We start from the raw sequence: 15,835 nt of genomic DNA on the forward strand, positions 1-15,835 counted from the left end.
GCCACTCGTAAATAGTATTTGCAGAAATAAATTAGTATATTGATCAATTCAAAGAAAAGCTGTTACAGACCGACTACTTCGTCGAAGTTGAAAAAGTGAAAAACGGCTCCCCTTTCCCCGGAATGGGAAATCACATTATCCGTGCAGTGTTTTCTAAGCGAAAATCATTGCGACTTCCAACTTTTGGTAGCCATCTGGGGGAACTTGGACCAATTTTTCCAATAATGAAAATGGACTACTGATATGAATGGCGCTATATACAAAGTATTTATTTCTATCTTCATTCCCACCCTTTCAGAATTTTTATTTGCTTCTTACTTTTATTATTACTTTACCTTGAATTAATGTTTTCTGCTCTCGAGTGAAAGAAGGGTGTCAGTGTTAAGTGAGAATAGTTATTATCAATTTTCCCAAAATGAGGATGGAAAAACCAACAGAGAAACCACTTTCCGCAAGAGACATTACTGATGACTATTATGGGGGTTCAATGGATGATATAGACTGTTTAAACTTTTTCGAAAGAGCTGTCCAAGACCCATGCTGCGAGGCCTGTGACACAGAGGATGCAGACGAAGAACTGAGAGCAAAGCTCAGTAATTTTAATTTTCAGTCTGAATCGTCTCCCTGCAGTGGTAAGTGCCAACAAATGCTAAATCCGCTGTGTGAAATAGATGAACGCCAACCAGCGATCTCTGAATTAGTTCGGTCGAGAAATGATTCAATCTCTGAGGCTAATTCTGACACAAATTCTATTGCGTCGTCTATCCATGACCCTAACGACTCCAAATATGAAGCTATGCCCAGCTTGAGGAAAGCAAAAACAACGTCATACTTTACTTCATCTTCGGCAAACAACACTTCAATGAGGAACCCATTGAAAAAATGCAGTACAAATGTAAATGGCCTTTTAGTAAATGGAAGAAACTCAAGCTCTTCCAGACAGTCCATACCGGAGCTGTTCAGTGGTGCGTGTACAAAGAAGAAAAACAATATATTGTTGAAGAATGAAACACCACATTCGGAACTCTCCAACAACTCCCTTCAACATTCCAATACAAGGTCATTCTCTTTACCCAGGTCAAGATCGAGGTCTTCTGCCATCGCTATACCCACACATTTGTATGGTTTGGAAAAATACGTTTCGCCAGAGTTGGATACCTTAACTGCCGACCCAGAAGAGGGCATTCAGAGTTCTCTAAATACTTGTCACCATGAAGTTTCATCCTGTTCTTTAAACGATACAGGAGACACAAATTTGTCATTACCTCATTCAGATAATTCATCAGCGCTTAATTTTCCCCTAGGTACTAATACGAATCAATGCCACTTACGAAGGCAGCAAGTACAACAGCAGCAATTTTCAAAAGCAAACTTTGGTGCTGGAAGGAAAAAATCTTTCATTGAAATGTCATTGGCAAACTCATTTGCAGGTTAGCATGTTCACCATTCTGAATAGCTCAGTGATATTCAATTCTCTTATTTATTTCCATATTCTAGTCTCTCATCAGTTCGTTTTTACTAAATATAATATATATTTATTTGTATCTCCCATTTGATTTCCATTTTCTCACATTCTTAATCTTGTCTTTCGTCCCTTTTATAATCATTATTCTTACAATTTAATATATCATCCTAAATGAACTATTATATTCTTTTCCTCCTATTAGTACAACCCGCTATATACTGTTACAAACAGTGAATAAACAAGAAGGCAAAAAAGAAAAACAACTTTTAAAAATAAAGAGTGAGAAATAAAACAATAAAGATCAGGTCCCCTCAGTTTCTTTTTTCTTTTTAAACCATCTTGTCAACTTGCTGGAGTTTTGTTCTTTAGGCTCACCTGCACTGGGAGGTTTTCTCATTATCCTTGATAACTTTGTGGGAGAAAATCTATTACCCAAATTACCTTTGCCTTGGGAATTTAAATGTATCGAGTAATCGTCTTTGACTCCGCTGTCCGGTGATGTTCCGTGTAATGTTGATTTACCCCTACCTTTCGCACCCTCATCATTTATATCAATACTCAAAAAAGTACTGAAACTATCTCCAATACTGCTATTGGATTTACTAGAAGCACCTTTTGCAAAAAATTTCTGTAATCCTACAGACACGTTCCCACCTGTCGGGTTAATCAATAGCTTAAGGGCAATTCCTTTTCCCTCTTCTATTTCTTCATAAAAGATTTTATGAGAGAGTGAAAGAGAATATTTTTTGTCTTCGAACAAACAACTAGAAGCACACTCGTAATCTGATAATCGTTTCGTAATATGATCAATCTTATTATAAAGCAAACAGGATTCTTGTTCCAGGTCTTCCATCATACGTCTTTCCTCTTCTGCTTTCGTAAATGTGGAAGTGAATTTGACGTTGGTATTAGCGGTATTGTCCAGGCTTTTCTTCTTGGGCCCCACATCATCACTCTTTAGTAAGTTCATTAGATCGTCTCCGAAAATTTCTGTGTTGTTTTCAGTTATTTTTTCAAATTCTAGCTCGCCAATTTCTGGTTTGACGTCAACTGGTGAATCCAAATCCTTCTTATCTATCGACAAATTTATACCACCACTGTTTGACAGAGCATTTTCACCCGTTGGATCTCGCTTTCCGCCATTGTCTATATGGTGATATTTTGCCATCTTGATCTGACTTTCCTGACTGAGGTTGACAATCAGATTAATAAACTCAGTCTCTCTCAAATTCTTATCAATCAGATAGGGAATCTGGGGTAAATCGTTCAAAATTGTAAGATCAATGGCCAGTTTGGGTCTAGAGATGGTAGAGCTTAGGTTCAATATCTTAGCGTTAAAATCCAGTTTCTTGTGTGTCATTTTATCAATATAATCCAACAAGTTGTTATGTTTCCTATCAATAAAGTTATTCATCTTCATTAGCCAAGGCTCTTTATTTGCAAACTGTGTCAATGTGGACAAATTAAGCAAAACTTTACTTATCAGGGTGAGGTTTCTTCTTGACATTTCATTTAAATTCTGAGAAACATATTTGAATAGTTTTGGGTTCAATATTACTGGACAGAAAAATCTTAAAAACAGCAGTCCCGATATACCATTTAATATTACTTGCAAAGTTTCATCGATACAAATTATCTCTAGCCTTTGCCTGAAAATTTTCAAAACATTTTTAATTTCAATAGGTAAGTCGTTACTGGTTGCATAAAGTCTTTTCCAAATTTTAGTAACCCAAGAACACAACCTTTTGTGATTGTCGTCTATTATTTTTCTCTTTTTTGCTTCATCTTTTTCTTTTATCCTGGCGGGATCCAATTCACATGATTTCTTTGACTCAATGATATCCTTCAAAATCCCACTAAGCGCTTTATTCAAATACTCATTACCCACTCTGAAAAAGTACTGTTCAGTTGATTTTGTTAAAATAGAGTTCCCACGGAATAAGCTGTTGAAAATATGCTTTGAGTCTAAATTTTTCTGATTTATCCTTGAAACTGTCCCATCTATTTTAGCCAACTCTTTGTCTATAAGGACATGGAACCACTCTTCTACTCTTGATAAAGATTGGAATATATCAAGAAAAATTATAGATAGTTGTGTCAATTTGTTATCATTCTCCATTGATGAAGAAGATTTGTATATTAGATTTGAAACCATGGACAAATTTGCGTTCAGCAGAAGTTTCTCCAACTTAATAAAATTCGTTGAAGGCAAAATAAAGTTCAACTTTGAAGAGATTTTGATACAAATAGTCCCAATTTGAAAATGTTCATTGTCAACGTCCATTATGGGCAATCTTGTTTCCTTATTATATTTGGTATCGTTTACTATTTCTTGTGTAATCTTTATTTTACCAATCAACCGTAAGCGTTTTTTATTATTGGGATCGTGGAATAACTGCTTAATTTCCAGATAGAAATTAGTGAGTCTTAAAAGTTCATTGAATTCGAACTCCTCTCTCCAAAATGGATTAGGGGAATTTGAAACCATGGAAGTTCTTGCCCACGTATGACCCCAGGCTGTTACGTCAGTGAATATTGACCAAGGGGTATTGTTCTTGTCATTCAAATTGATTGACTGAAAGTTAGCCTCCAGAAGGGATATTTTGAAGTTATTCGAAATTCTCATATCATTTGATTTGTCTGAGCCAGTGATAGATAAATATTCTGACCTAGCGTATGATTGTAATGCGACAAAACAGTCCTCCAAGTCTATTCTTAAGGGAAATTCGATAACAATTTCTTGGGGAAAATCACTAAAGTTATTGGTAGTACTACTGATATTATCTATGCGATAGTTTTCAAGGTTCAAATGATTTCTTAATAACGGCAACTCACCTAAAAACAAGCAATTATCATTTCGTAGAACAGATGAATCTAAAATTCTTACCTCTGATTTTAAGAACTGGTTAATATCTAACGAGTAGATGAGTGAACCATCACTTTGAGAAAGAAGATCTAACACTCCATCTGATTTTAATACCCCCATAGCTGAAAACCAGCCTACCCCGTTGCTATCATTGTTATTTATGTTAGGGTTATCTAAAGAATTCGTTGCCGGCGGAAGAGCAATATTTTTAACCATGGGACCAAAAACATTTAACTTATAAACCAACAGACTTTCTGCTTTCCCCATTTTCCTCTTCTTCAATTCATGAGGTGCTGATACTTGAAATTTGTTAAATATACCGTTGGTCTTCATCGAGCTCCACCAGATCAAACACGTTAGCAATTTCTTGAATTCATTCCAATTTCTAACTCGGAGGTACACTTTATTGCCTTTGCCTAAAACTCTCACTTGAATTATAAAGTTGCAGTTTGCTTTAACATCTTCAAAAGGGGACTGCTTATCCTTGATAATCTCAATCCGACATTCCTGTAAATGTTTGATGATTGGATGAATGTTAGTAGAATCTGTTGTTAACTCATCAATTGAATGAGTCAATGAACCTGCAGGAGTAATTTGTAAATAATGTGTCTTCCAGTCGTTTAAGGAAAGGTTATTACACCACTGAATCTCGCCTTTAAAAGTGTTTTTATAACGCTTAATGTTGGACAGAAAATCGTTCTGTTTAAAATGTAATTTTCGACCTTGCGCCGGTTTATTGCTGGAGCTCATTATATGATACAATCAAAAATTTGATACACCAACAAGTATGCACAGATAAAGCTTTCAGGCCAGCAAGATAGTTCTTCCTATTATCTTATCGTTGTTTCCTCTTGTCGCTACCATAAGTAACATTTGCTGGGCTACCTTTTTTTTTATCGAAATGGACGCGATCAAGAATGAAAGTCATTAATTATTACTAAATAGAGAAGGATACACTTGATATTACGTATACATGCCATGCTTACTGAAACCTGCAAAAAAAACTAGATTCACGATCAGCTGGTAACTGTAAATTTACCAAAGATATTGGGAATTTCACCTTCCGGCCCAATATATTTAGGGTCTCTCCAAGGACCTATATCAGAATAGTAGAACTTATCATTAGGGTTATGCAAGATGGACGTGCCACCATATTTAACAGGCAAGTTCTCGACAGGAATTTGTTTTAATAATTCCTTTTTATAAGAGGAGCCAAGGATAAAAATTTTTGACACGGTGACTGGATCCAAGAAGGGTTTGACCATCTTAAACATTGTCGCGAAACCAAATGGACTGTGTATAATATAAAACTTCCCCATTCTTTCAGGGTAGTAGTTCTGACTGATGTCTGCAACGTCTTTAATATAAGAAAGTACATGGTACGCATTAGATAGCGAGATTCCCTTCAAGTCTAGCACAGTACACGAGGTTTCAATAAGGTATCCTGCCCTTCTCGAACAAGCTGGAACTCGATACCTGGCAAAAAGTTCGTACTCTTTAACTAAGTTTCTTAACATCTGTTCTTCAGTGGTAATCTTGTACATTTTTTTCAAGTTGATTCCTCCCAGTTCTTCAAAATACAATGGTCTCCCATCCTTATCAACGTGATGATAATACTGAGGGTACATTTTGGCCAGTTTAATTCTTTCTTTGTCTTCAGCTTCCTTGTTGTTTTCATAATCCTCGATAATAGTGTTGGCACCGTATTTCTCCCTCCATTGTTCAGTTTCTACAAACATCTTAATGCTGGCATAGACATCAAACTTCCTTGCTCTTAGAAACCGCAATAGTGTAGAATCATCCAACCTTTCTTTGTAATTCTTTTCCAGCAGGATCGATCTAAATTGCAAAAGGGCTTTCTCTTGCTCCTTAGTCAGATTGCCAGGAGTGCCTGGTAAAGCGTTGGAAGAGCAAATTTGAGGATAAGTATCGAGTATGCTAGTTGTCATTATTCGTTTGCGGTTGTAACTATGCTCCAGTAAATTGCTTTTAAGGTTTATTCTACGTTACTCAAGTTCAGGGAAGTGTTTGGTGAAGAGTACCACGATCTAAATAATAATCCGAAGAATTTTAAAAGGAGTAAATAGGGGCCCAACAAGAGGGGGATTTCAAAAGTGCCAATTACGTAAAAGTATCATAACACATATTGGATTGTACACTAATAAAGCTTCAAAAGCATGTCAATGACTTCATTTTCTTGTTAATGCTCTTGCGAATTCATAATATAATAACAACAAAATGATAATTTGTAAATCTGAAATTCAAAATCAAGAGGCTTACAAATCTCCGTTCATAATAATACAATACCATTCGGTATAAAATGAAAACATGATGGACCCAATGGTTGGTTTAATTTTTCGAGGATGGCTCGAAATGTATTAGCTGCTGCCCTCATAACTGGAGAAAAACAAGCACCAAGATATATGTGATCGATATGTAATAGTTTCTTCTGGGTGTGTCCTAAAGCGACACTCCCTTGATGAGAATCTGAAGGATCATTGAATAAAACTTCTAAATAGAATGGGTTTTCTTGATCGTAATCGCCTGTTATCCTGCCTACTAGTCTTTAAGTTTTACAAGTTGAAAGTTGCAAGAAATCTCAGATGCCTCGAGTAATTTGTCGTTCAAGCATTTAACCAGGTTAAGATTTTGCAATATACCCTATTCTTTATTCATAAAAACTTATTTGCGCAATACAGGACGTATTGAAACGAAGATCTAACGGATATCTCTTCAGAAAATATTAAAATAAGGTATTCAATATAAAAACTGTAAAATATTGCAAAGCTCGAACTGAATGAACAAAACTGAAACTCCGAAAAACCACGCTAGATGTCATCAAAAAGATACTGTAATCCGAAAGTCATTGAGCACTCACAGACAACGTCATCGGGAGAGATTAAAACCCGCAGAAGATGTAGCATAGCTTATAGATTAGTATATACATATATTGAGATATATGGGAGCTTCTTCCTTACATCATTTGAAAACCTTTATTTACGCTAAAGTAATGTACTGTGTGAAAAAATATGAAAAAAATTTAAACTTCGCAGTGATATTCGCTTTCAGTATATCGTTGTGAAGCGATGATGGCATCTCAAATATCGTGCATGTAGAATCATTAATGAGTATGGATAACAATAATGACTACGATTCTAACTTGTCTATCTTGATGGATATGTTTCCAACTGTTGCCAGATCCGTATTACAAGTGCATTTACTTGAGAACAATAATGATTTGGAACTAACAATAGGCTTGCTGCTTAGGGAAAACAATGAAAAATCTGCCAATGATGATGAACTACACCAAATTTACGACATGTTTCCTCAGCTTGATTGCAATATCATAAAGAATCAGTTCATAACTAATAGGAAGTCCGTAGAATCGACTATTTCCGATCTTTTGAATTATGAAACCCTACAAAGGCTTAAAGAAGAAACCTCACCTGGAAAAGTACAACAGAGTGGAAAGAAAAGTAACTGGAAGTCAACAAATGATCACTTGGAGACTATAATAAAGTTTACGGATTCTCCTAGAAATATTGCACAGAAATATTTTGTTGAAAATGGTTTTGATCCAATAAGGGCCATCATCAAAATAATACTAGATTATTATGATAAAAGTCATTTCATAGAAAATGTAACTACTGTCAAGACAATACGAAAACCTTATGCCCCCGTGAGAGGCGGTCGGGTTCAGTCATCAATGGGGCTTGCTCATGTGTCGAAACAGGATGCAGAATCTAAAAAGGTTAGGCAAGTAAGCCTCCAAAGATCAAGAAGTTATAAACATACCTTGAGTAGCCCGCAAATGGTCGAACTAAATGGATTGATAGCTGGTAATCACGATCTCAAAGCCATAAACTATGAGTTTTTGCAAAAATGCTTGCAATTTTACGATGGAGATGTGGTAAAAGTGCTAAACATATCAGCCTTATTAATCGAAGATGATAAAAATATTACTATGACTTGGAATTTTGATGAATGCTTCACTTTGACGTCTAAAGATCATTGTAAGCAACATTTAAGCAAGGCCTCAACGTCACTGATTTCCCACAGGAATGAGGTAAGTGACTCTTATGAATCGCCCTTCCAAAACAAGGAAGCCATATCACTTGTAAATAGTTTGTTTCAAACATACCGATTGGATTTTCACGGGTTTCTTCCCAACGAAGCAGTTTCCACATTGAAACTTGCGCTAAATAAATGGTGGTCCAAAGAGGTAGCAGAAAGAGAGTTGAATTCTCATAATATAAATTCATACGGCTCGAAAGTGCAGTTTGTAAGCCCTTTAACCGTTGTAACTGGTAGGGGTATCCACAGTATCGGGGGAATCTCAAAAGTTCGACTACAGGTTAAAAGTTTTTTAGAAAAAAACCACTACATATTTTGGGAAGAATCTTCTTTCTTTAGAATTGAGGGTAAGAAAAAGAAAAAGTAGAGTTCATTAATTCGATTCTTCTGTAAACTTCTTATAAACACCAGGCTTCCTTTACAACTATGGCTACTAATATATTGAGTTTTTCTTCATGTCGAGAAAAAAATAATATAACGCGTACGCAATAGTAATGTAAATAAATGAAATATTGAGAAAATACATACAATAAACAAGTAAATAAAGCTCTCCTCCAAACGCACCATTTGGATCATGGATTACATGAAACTGGGGCTTAAGTCCCGTAAAACTGGTATTGACGTTAAACAAGATATACCTAAAGATGAGTACAGCATGGAGAATATTGATGATTTTTTCAAAGATGACGAAACTAGTCTTACCAGTATGAGGAGGAAAAGCAGAAGAAAATCATCACTGTTCTTGCCCTCATCATTCAACGGTAACAATAATAACATACTACCACCATTTTTACAATCATATAAATCTCAAGAAAATGAAATTGTTCAAAGTCCAATTAAAAATAACGACGCTTCAAGACGTTCATCTTTGTTGAGCCATCAATCAAACTTTCAAAGTCCAGTCAATGATTTTGAACCTATTGAGGAGGAACCAGGAGAAGAAGAAAAAGGTAACAGAAGCGGTGATTTTACGACACCAACAACACAGAAGTTGAATAAACCCAATTTCAAAAGGAAGTATTCCACCCATTACAACCTTGATATTTCTGAGAGTCCGTCTGTTAGGTTGACGCCTGATAGACTCACCAATAGAATTGTTTATTCGGATGTACCTGATTTAATTGCCGATGAGGATGATGACGATAGAGGAAATACGTCTTTAAACACATCTGATAATGCACTATTAGAAGATGAGTTAGAGGATGACGGGTTTGTACCTGAAAGTGAAGAAGATGGTGATTACATTGAAAGTGACTCGTCTTTGGATTCTGGGTCAGAATCACCTAGTGATATAGATGGTGATGATACATATCCAGGCGTAGAAGAAGAGGCTCAAGGGGACGCACACGACAATGAGGATGAATATATAAGACAACAGGCGAATGATGTGGTTAGAACAGATTCGATAATAGATAGAGGTGGACTGCGAAAATCTACAAGAGTAAAGGTTGCACCTTTGCAATATTGGAGAAACGAAAAAATAGTATATAAGAGAAAGTCTAACAAACCCGTTCTCGATATAGACAAAATTGTCACATATGAAGAATCTGAAGACGAAGAGGAGATATTGGCTGCTCAAAGAAAGAAAAGACAAAGAAAAAAACCTACACCAACTAGACCGTACAATTATGTGCCTACAGGAAGACCAAGAGGTAGACCAAAGAAAAATTCCAATACGAAAGAGTATCTGATTCCAGAAGACCCTAATGAGGAGGTTATCGAAAAGATAGAATCTGGAGATATTGAAAATGGTGAATGGCTGAAACACGGAATATTGGAGGCCAATGTGAGAACCAGCGAGAAGAAAGAAGAGACCAAGGATGAAATTATTGCGTTTGCACCTAATTTATCACAAGCAGAACAGGTGAAAGATACAAAGGATGAGAACTTCGCACTTGAGATCCTGTTTGATAAGCATAAGGAATTCTTCGCCAGCGGGATGTTAAAATTACCAGCTATCTCTGGGCAAAAGAAACTAAGTAACTCATTTAGGACTTATATTACGTTCCATGTGATACAAGGGATAGTTGAAGTGACTGTATGTAAAAACAAGTTCTTGGGTGTAAAAGGCTCTACGTTCCAAATACCAGCATTTAATGAATATGCAATTTCCAATAGGGGGAATGACGAGGCTAAAATGTTCTTTGTGCAAGTTACCGTTTCACAAGACGCTAATGATGATAACGATAAAGAGTTGGATACTACGTTTGATACTTTTGGATAATGGTCCCGCTATCCACGCTATGTACTGAATACATATAAAACTAGGTCCATACTATTATGTTATTCATGTGAACTTTCCTTTCAAAGAATAAATCACGTAAAATTTCGCACCGAATTTTCGTAAATGAGTAAGAAAGGAAAAACCAGAAAAAAAGAGAGAGAACAATAGAGAAACACTTTACTACGGCTTTTGAATAGAAATTACAACAATCGGGAAGAAGTTATTAGAGTGTGATGACTGATGAAAAATTAAAGTCTGATCGAAATATGAACGGTAAACAAGGGGTTAATCTAATTTCATCTTTGCCCACCACACAAGTGCCGGTTTCAATCCTGACCAACAAGGAGAAGAGAAAAAGTGTTCACGATGAGACAAGTTTTGAAAGATCGGATAATCACGATGATCTACCAAGGTCCAACTCTAACAGGAGAAATATTTACAAAAATGATTACGGTACAAATTTGAGGGATTTCTCTTTCGCTGATTTGAAACAAAATAATGAAAGAACTAAAGATGCTCATGACATACAAATTAATACGAACATGTCACCAAATAATAATGGCCAGCAAAACAGCTTTTCGCCTTCATTACCTTCTGCCGTTTCATTTACGGTACCAGAAGTAGAAAGGTTGCCATATCATAGATATTCGATTTCCAATAAACCTGGAAAGCAACAACAGCAACAACAGCAACAGCAACAACAAGAACAACAGCAGAATGCACAACTACATGAGCAACATCAACAAGCAAAGCAACAAGAGAGAGAGGCGAAGCAGGTACAGGAACAAGTGCAAAGAAAGCAAAATGAAAGACAACAATCGGTAGACAAGAAGGAAAGGATAGCGAATGCTGTGTTGAAGAAAAATTCTGCCACTGATGATGCAAATGCTATGGAATATTCGATATCAAGTGGGCTGAGCAATAGTGAAGACGAAGTGGATTCACCTTCCATGGAAAAAAACTCTATTGTTCATATGCCTGGTGATTTTATATACTTCAATCCCAAGTCAACTGCTTCTAAACCTATGACGACGAAAGCGGCACCATTATCAGTTAACAATTCCATACATAAAAACAAGGAAGTCATCACTGCGCCAACGGGGCCCCGTGTGCCCTTTACAGAGTTCTTCCAGAAGGAAGATGACAAAAAATTCCATATTCTAATTGGAGCAACAGGTTCTGTTGCCACAATAAAGGTACCTTTAATCATTGATAAATTATTTAAGATATATGGGCCTGAAAAGGTTTCTATTCAGTTGATTGTAACCAAACCCGCAGAACATTTCTTGAAGGGGCTGAAAATGTCAACGCACGTCAAAATTTGGAGGGAGGAAGACGCATGGATATTTGACGCTGTGAATAAGAATGACACTAGCTTGAGCCTGAATTTAATATTGCACCACGAATTAAGGAAATGGGCCGATATTTTCCTGATTGCGCCCTTGTCAGCCAATACACTTGCCAAATTAGCCAATGGTATATGTAACAATTTGTTGACTTCTGTGATGAGAGATTGGTCACCACTTACTCCAGTTTTAATTGCGCCTGCAATGAATACATTCATGTATATTAACCCTATGACAAAGAAGCATCTGACAAGTCTAGTACAAGACTATCCCTTTATCCAGGTTCTAAAACCTGTAGAGAAGGTGTTGATTTGTGGGGATATTGGTATGGGCGGTATGAGAGAATGGACAGACATTGTGGAGATTGTTCGAAGGAGAATCAACGAAATAAGAAAAGCCAGAGACGAAGAAACTGGTGACAAAGAGCAGGAACAAGAAGAACAAGAGGGCATTGGCAATGAAGATGATGATGAGGACGAGGATGAGGACGATGAAGACGAAGAGGAGGAAGTAGCTCGAAATGAAACAGCATCGGATGAGAGTAATGACGAGGAGGATGAGGACGATGAAGACGAGCCGGAAACTGAAGTTTAAATGCATTAAAAGATGGTATACTGTGTTACATTGTATTTTTTTCTCGTTTTATTCCCTAAAAGAAGATTATTGTTTTGATTCCAGGCCCTATATCGACAGCCTGAATAATATTAAATAATATGTATATGGAAATATGGAAACTAGGAAGAGTATGTTTGTATTTACAGGAATAGTTGTAGTGACTCAAAAGCCTAAAGATCTCCAAAACCTCAACCTAAAACCTTCAAAACTATTTAACTTTGGTCTTACGTCGAGGTAAATAAGTGGCTGCTGCGGCTGATTCGCATCGTTTAGTTCAGTAGAATAGAAATCGATTACATAGTCTACAGTTTTACCGCACCTGTCTATTTGCCAATCATGTCTATCAAAAGGTTTGGCAAGGTGCAAGATGCGAGATCTGAACCATGCTCTTGGTGTCAGTTTTTTAGAATCGCCTTTGAAATTTGTCAATTTGATACCGCCACACGCTTCACCACCCTGCTTGTCCTCCCAGCTTTTAATATAGTTCCAAACCCGCTCGTTGATAGAGTTGTGTAGAGGCACAACCACTTTCATGTCGTCCGAGTTTGGATCCCAGTTTTTCTTCATCATCGCCTCATAGAATTGCTTCTCTGATGGATATATCCAGTTTCTATCAGAATTGGTCCTTGGTATGGTAGAAATCTCTCTGGACTGTGAGAGGTCCACGTTGCTGGAATATTGAGGCTCCTTTTCATTCTGTTGCGCGTTTGCAGAACACTCTAACTGATTATTCGAGGCAGCGGCTCCAGGATGTGCTTCGTTGCCATGTTCTCGCAGCCATAATTTTTTGGTTTCCTCATCTACGGGGCATTTCCCCTGTTTGTCTGAAGAGATCATAATATGTGGAAAGAGGTAGAAGAAAACACAAAAACTAATAAAGTACTATTATCACTACCGGAATGCGATGCTGAGCCTTTGAGCCTCTGTAAGACTAGCGGTAGTTCCCTTCCGTGATTAGTAAGCTATGTCATTTATGCCTAGTCTTTTACTAAGTAACGGCTTACCAAAAGTGGAAGTCTGAATCTTTGATTTCGAGGAAACCTGTCTGTTACCCGGACTCTGCTCTCTTTTTTTTTCTTTTCCCCAAATTGGTCCAGAATTAGCCGCTATTTTAGTCATTATAATAGCCATATTTGTAAGGGTGAGATGCAGTGAACTAGAAGTGAATATTCGTATATAAACAGTGACACCCGCGCTGGAACAGCTATGTTCTTTTGCCTGCTAGAAAAGAACCACCAAGAACACTACTAAAAACAGATGTCACTACAAAGCAATAGTGTAAAACCAACAGAGATACCTTTATGTGAGATCAGACGCCCACTGGCGCCCGTATTGGATCCTCAGAAAATCGATGCAATGGTGGCCACAATGAAGGGGATTCCGACGCCCAGCAGGACATGCTCGCTGGAACAGGCTGAGGCGGCAGCCTCAGCCAAGGAGCTGCCGCCCGTCGACGTGCTGGGTGTACGAGCCCAGGGAAAGACACTATACTATGCCTTTGGCGGCTGCCACCGCTTGCAGGCATACGATCGCCTGGCTCGCGAAACACAGAACGCCGCCTTCCTTGTGCGCTGCAGGGTGCTACCGGCCACCCCCCGGCAGATCCGCATGTACCTGGGTAGTAGTCTCGATATCGAATGATAATTACGTTAATACTAGTACATAAAAGTTATAGGTAAGTAGTGATATTATATCAATACAAAATCCCTCAATTCAATCTATTCTATACCTGGCAGACAGCTCAGGAGCTGCCCGTTTATGCGACTCTCGGCGCCGGAAAGGTTACAAAGGGACTTGGCGGCTGGGCTTTCCTGTCACTTTCTTCCCCCTTTCTCGGCATTCACTCGGCGCTCATTGGCTCAGTCACGCGCCGAGTAGAATCGCAGAAAAACCAAAAAGAACGTTGTAACAATACAATGGGCGTATGCTACGATATATAAGTTGCGCTTTGAAAGAAGTTGTTAGCACGCATTGGGTGTTGTTAGTAGGTTTCTACTACTCAAGAGAGAGAGTAGACAAGACATATACATATAGAGTATATATATACGTACAGGTCTACGGAAAGGAAAAAAAAACCATTCAAGAATGTTATCGAGAGTAGCTAAACGTGCCTTCTCCTCTACAGTTGCCAACCCTTATAAAGTCACTGTTTTGGGTGCAGGCGGTGGTATTGGACAACCATTATCTTTGCTTTTAAAGCTTAATCACAAAGTCACGGACTTGAGATTGTATGATTTGAAAGGCGCCAAAGGTGTTGCCACAGATTTGTCTCATATTCCAACGAACTCCGTGGTTAAGGGATTCACTCCGGAAGAACCAGATGGATTGAGCAATGCTTTAAAGGATACTGACATGGTTTTGATCCCTGCTGGTGTGCCTAGAAAGCCTGGTATGACGCGTGACGACTTGTTCGCAATCAACGCCAGCATTGTTCGCGATCTTGCAGCAGCAGCTGCCGAATCCGCTCCTAACGCTGCCATTCTAGTGATTTCCAACCCAGTTAACTCTACCGTTCCCATTGTTGCACAAGTCCTGAAGAGCAAAGGTGTCTACAATCCAAAGAAGCTATTTGGTGTGACCACGCTGGACTCTATTAGAGCCGCCAGGTTCATCTCCGAAGTGGAACACACCGACCCAACACAGGAAAGAGTTAACGTCATCGGTGGCCACTCAGGTATCACCATCATCCCATTAATTTCTCAAACAAACCATAAATTGATGTCTGATGACAAAAGACAGGAGTTGATCCATAGAATACAGTTCGGTGGTGACGAAGTCGTCAAAGCCAAGAACGGGGCTGGTTCTGCCACATTATCAATGGCACATGCTGGTGCTAAGTTCGCCAACGCTGTGTTGTCTGGTTTCAAAGGTGAAAGAGATATCATCGAACCTTCTTTTGTGGACTCTCCATTATTCAAGTCCGAAGGCATTGAATTTTTTGCCTCTCCAGTTACTTTAGGCCCAGATGGTATCGAAAAGATTCACCCAATAGGTGAAATATCTTCTGAAGAAGAAGAAATGCTACAAAAATGCAAGGAAACCTTAAAGAAGAATATCGAAAAAGGTGTTAACTTTGTTGCCAGTAAATAGACTGTTAAAGAAAAGAAAAAAAAGTAGAAGGAAAATAACGAAAGACTACTTCCTATGATATTATGATATCTTTTTATTTAATTCTTTATTATATTTATACCAACTAGATGGAAGATATTACCAAAAACTAAAAGGGAAAAATTCATGCTATTGGT

At 37.8% G+C, this 15,835-nt stretch overlaps 9 protein-coding genes across 9 annotated transcripts; 6 read left to right on the top strand and 3 right to left on the bottom strand.

The window, feature by feature from the left end:
• Positions 1–415: 415 nt before the first annotated feature.
• On the top strand, positions 416–1,435 carry MBR1 (Mbr1p; the record flags this gene model as incomplete). The annotated part of the gene is made up of 1 exon (XM_056223812.1): positions 416–1,435. The coding sequence occupies one exon, from the start codon at positions 416–418 to the stop codon at positions 1,433–1,435; it is 1,020 nt and encodes a 339-aa protein (XP_056077792.1).
• A 331-nt stretch (positions 1,436–1,766) lies between these two features.
• BUD2 (GTPase-activating protein BUD2) lies at positions 1,767–5,081 on the bottom strand (the record flags this gene model as incomplete). Its single annotated transcript, XM_056223813.1, has 1 exon — positions 1,767–5,081. One exon carries the CDS (start codon positions 5,079–5,081, stop codon positions 1,767–1,769), a length of 3,315 nt encoding a protein of 1,104 aa, XP_056077793.1.
• A 266-nt stretch (positions 5,082–5,347) lies between these two features.
• SMKI11G1230 (phosphatidylinositol/phosphatidylcholine-binding protein) lies at positions 5,348–6,280 on the bottom strand (the record flags this gene model as incomplete). Its single annotated transcript, XM_056223814.1, has 1 exon — positions 5,348–6,280. The coding sequence occupies one exon, from the start codon at positions 6,278–6,280 to the stop codon at positions 5,348–5,350; it is 933 nt and encodes a 310-aa protein (XP_056077794.1).
• A 1,181-nt stretch (positions 6,281–7,461) lies between these two features.
• Positions 7,462–8,772, top strand: CUE2 (Cue2p; the record flags this gene model as incomplete). The annotated part of the gene is made up of 1 exon (XM_056223815.1): positions 7,462–8,772. The coding sequence occupies one exon, from the start codon at positions 7,462–7,464 to the stop codon at positions 8,770–8,772; it is 1,311 nt and encodes a 436-aa protein (XP_056077795.1).
• A 207-nt stretch (positions 8,773–8,979) lies between these two features.
• On the top strand, positions 8,980–10,629 carry MIF2 (Mif2p; the record flags this gene model as incomplete). Its single annotated transcript, XM_056223816.1, has 1 exon — positions 8,980–10,629. The coding sequence occupies one exon, from the start codon at positions 8,980–8,982 to the stop codon at positions 10,627–10,629; it is 1,650 nt and encodes a 549-aa protein (XP_056077796.1).
• Positions 10,630–10,862: 233 nt separating this feature from the next.
• Positions 10,863–12,569, top strand: CAB3 (phosphopantothenoylcysteine decarboxylase complex subunit CAB3; the record flags this gene model as incomplete). The annotated part of the gene is made up of 1 exon (XM_056223817.1): positions 10,863–12,569. One exon carries the CDS (start codon positions 10,863–10,865, stop codon positions 12,567–12,569), a length of 1,707 nt encoding a protein of 568 aa, XP_056077797.1.
• Positions 12,570–12,752: 183 nt separating this feature from the next.
• CYT2 (cytochrome c1 heme lyase CYT2) lies at positions 12,753–13,427 on the bottom strand (the record flags this gene model as incomplete). The annotated part of the gene is made up of 1 exon (XM_056223818.1): positions 12,753–13,427. One exon carries the CDS (start codon positions 13,425–13,427, stop codon positions 12,753–12,755), a length of 675 nt encoding a protein of 224 aa, XP_056077798.1.
• Positions 13,428–13,847: 420 nt separating this feature from the next.
• On the top strand, positions 13,848–14,231 carry SRX1 (sulfiredoxin; the record flags this gene model as incomplete). The annotated part of the gene is made up of 1 exon (XM_056223819.1): positions 13,848–14,231. One exon carries the CDS (start codon positions 13,848–13,850, stop codon positions 14,229–14,231), a length of 384 nt encoding a protein of 127 aa, XP_056077799.1.
• A 444-nt stretch (positions 14,232–14,675) lies between these two features.
• Positions 14,676–15,680, top strand: MDH1 (malate dehydrogenase MDH1; the record flags this gene model as incomplete). Its single annotated transcript, XM_056223821.1, has 1 exon — positions 14,676–15,680. One exon carries the CDS (start codon positions 14,676–14,678, stop codon positions 15,678–15,680), a length of 1,005 nt encoding a protein of 334 aa, XP_056077800.1.
• Between the last annotated feature and the right edge of the window lie 155 nt (positions 15,681–15,835).

Source organism: Saccharomyces mikatae (assembly GCF_947241705.1).
Source record: "Saccharomyces mikatae IFO 1815 strain IFO1815 genome assembly, chromosome: 11".
Classification (NCBI taxonomy): domain Eukaryota; kingdom Fungi; phylum Ascomycota; class Saccharomycetes; order Saccharomycetales; family Saccharomycetaceae; genus Saccharomyces; species Saccharomyces mikatae.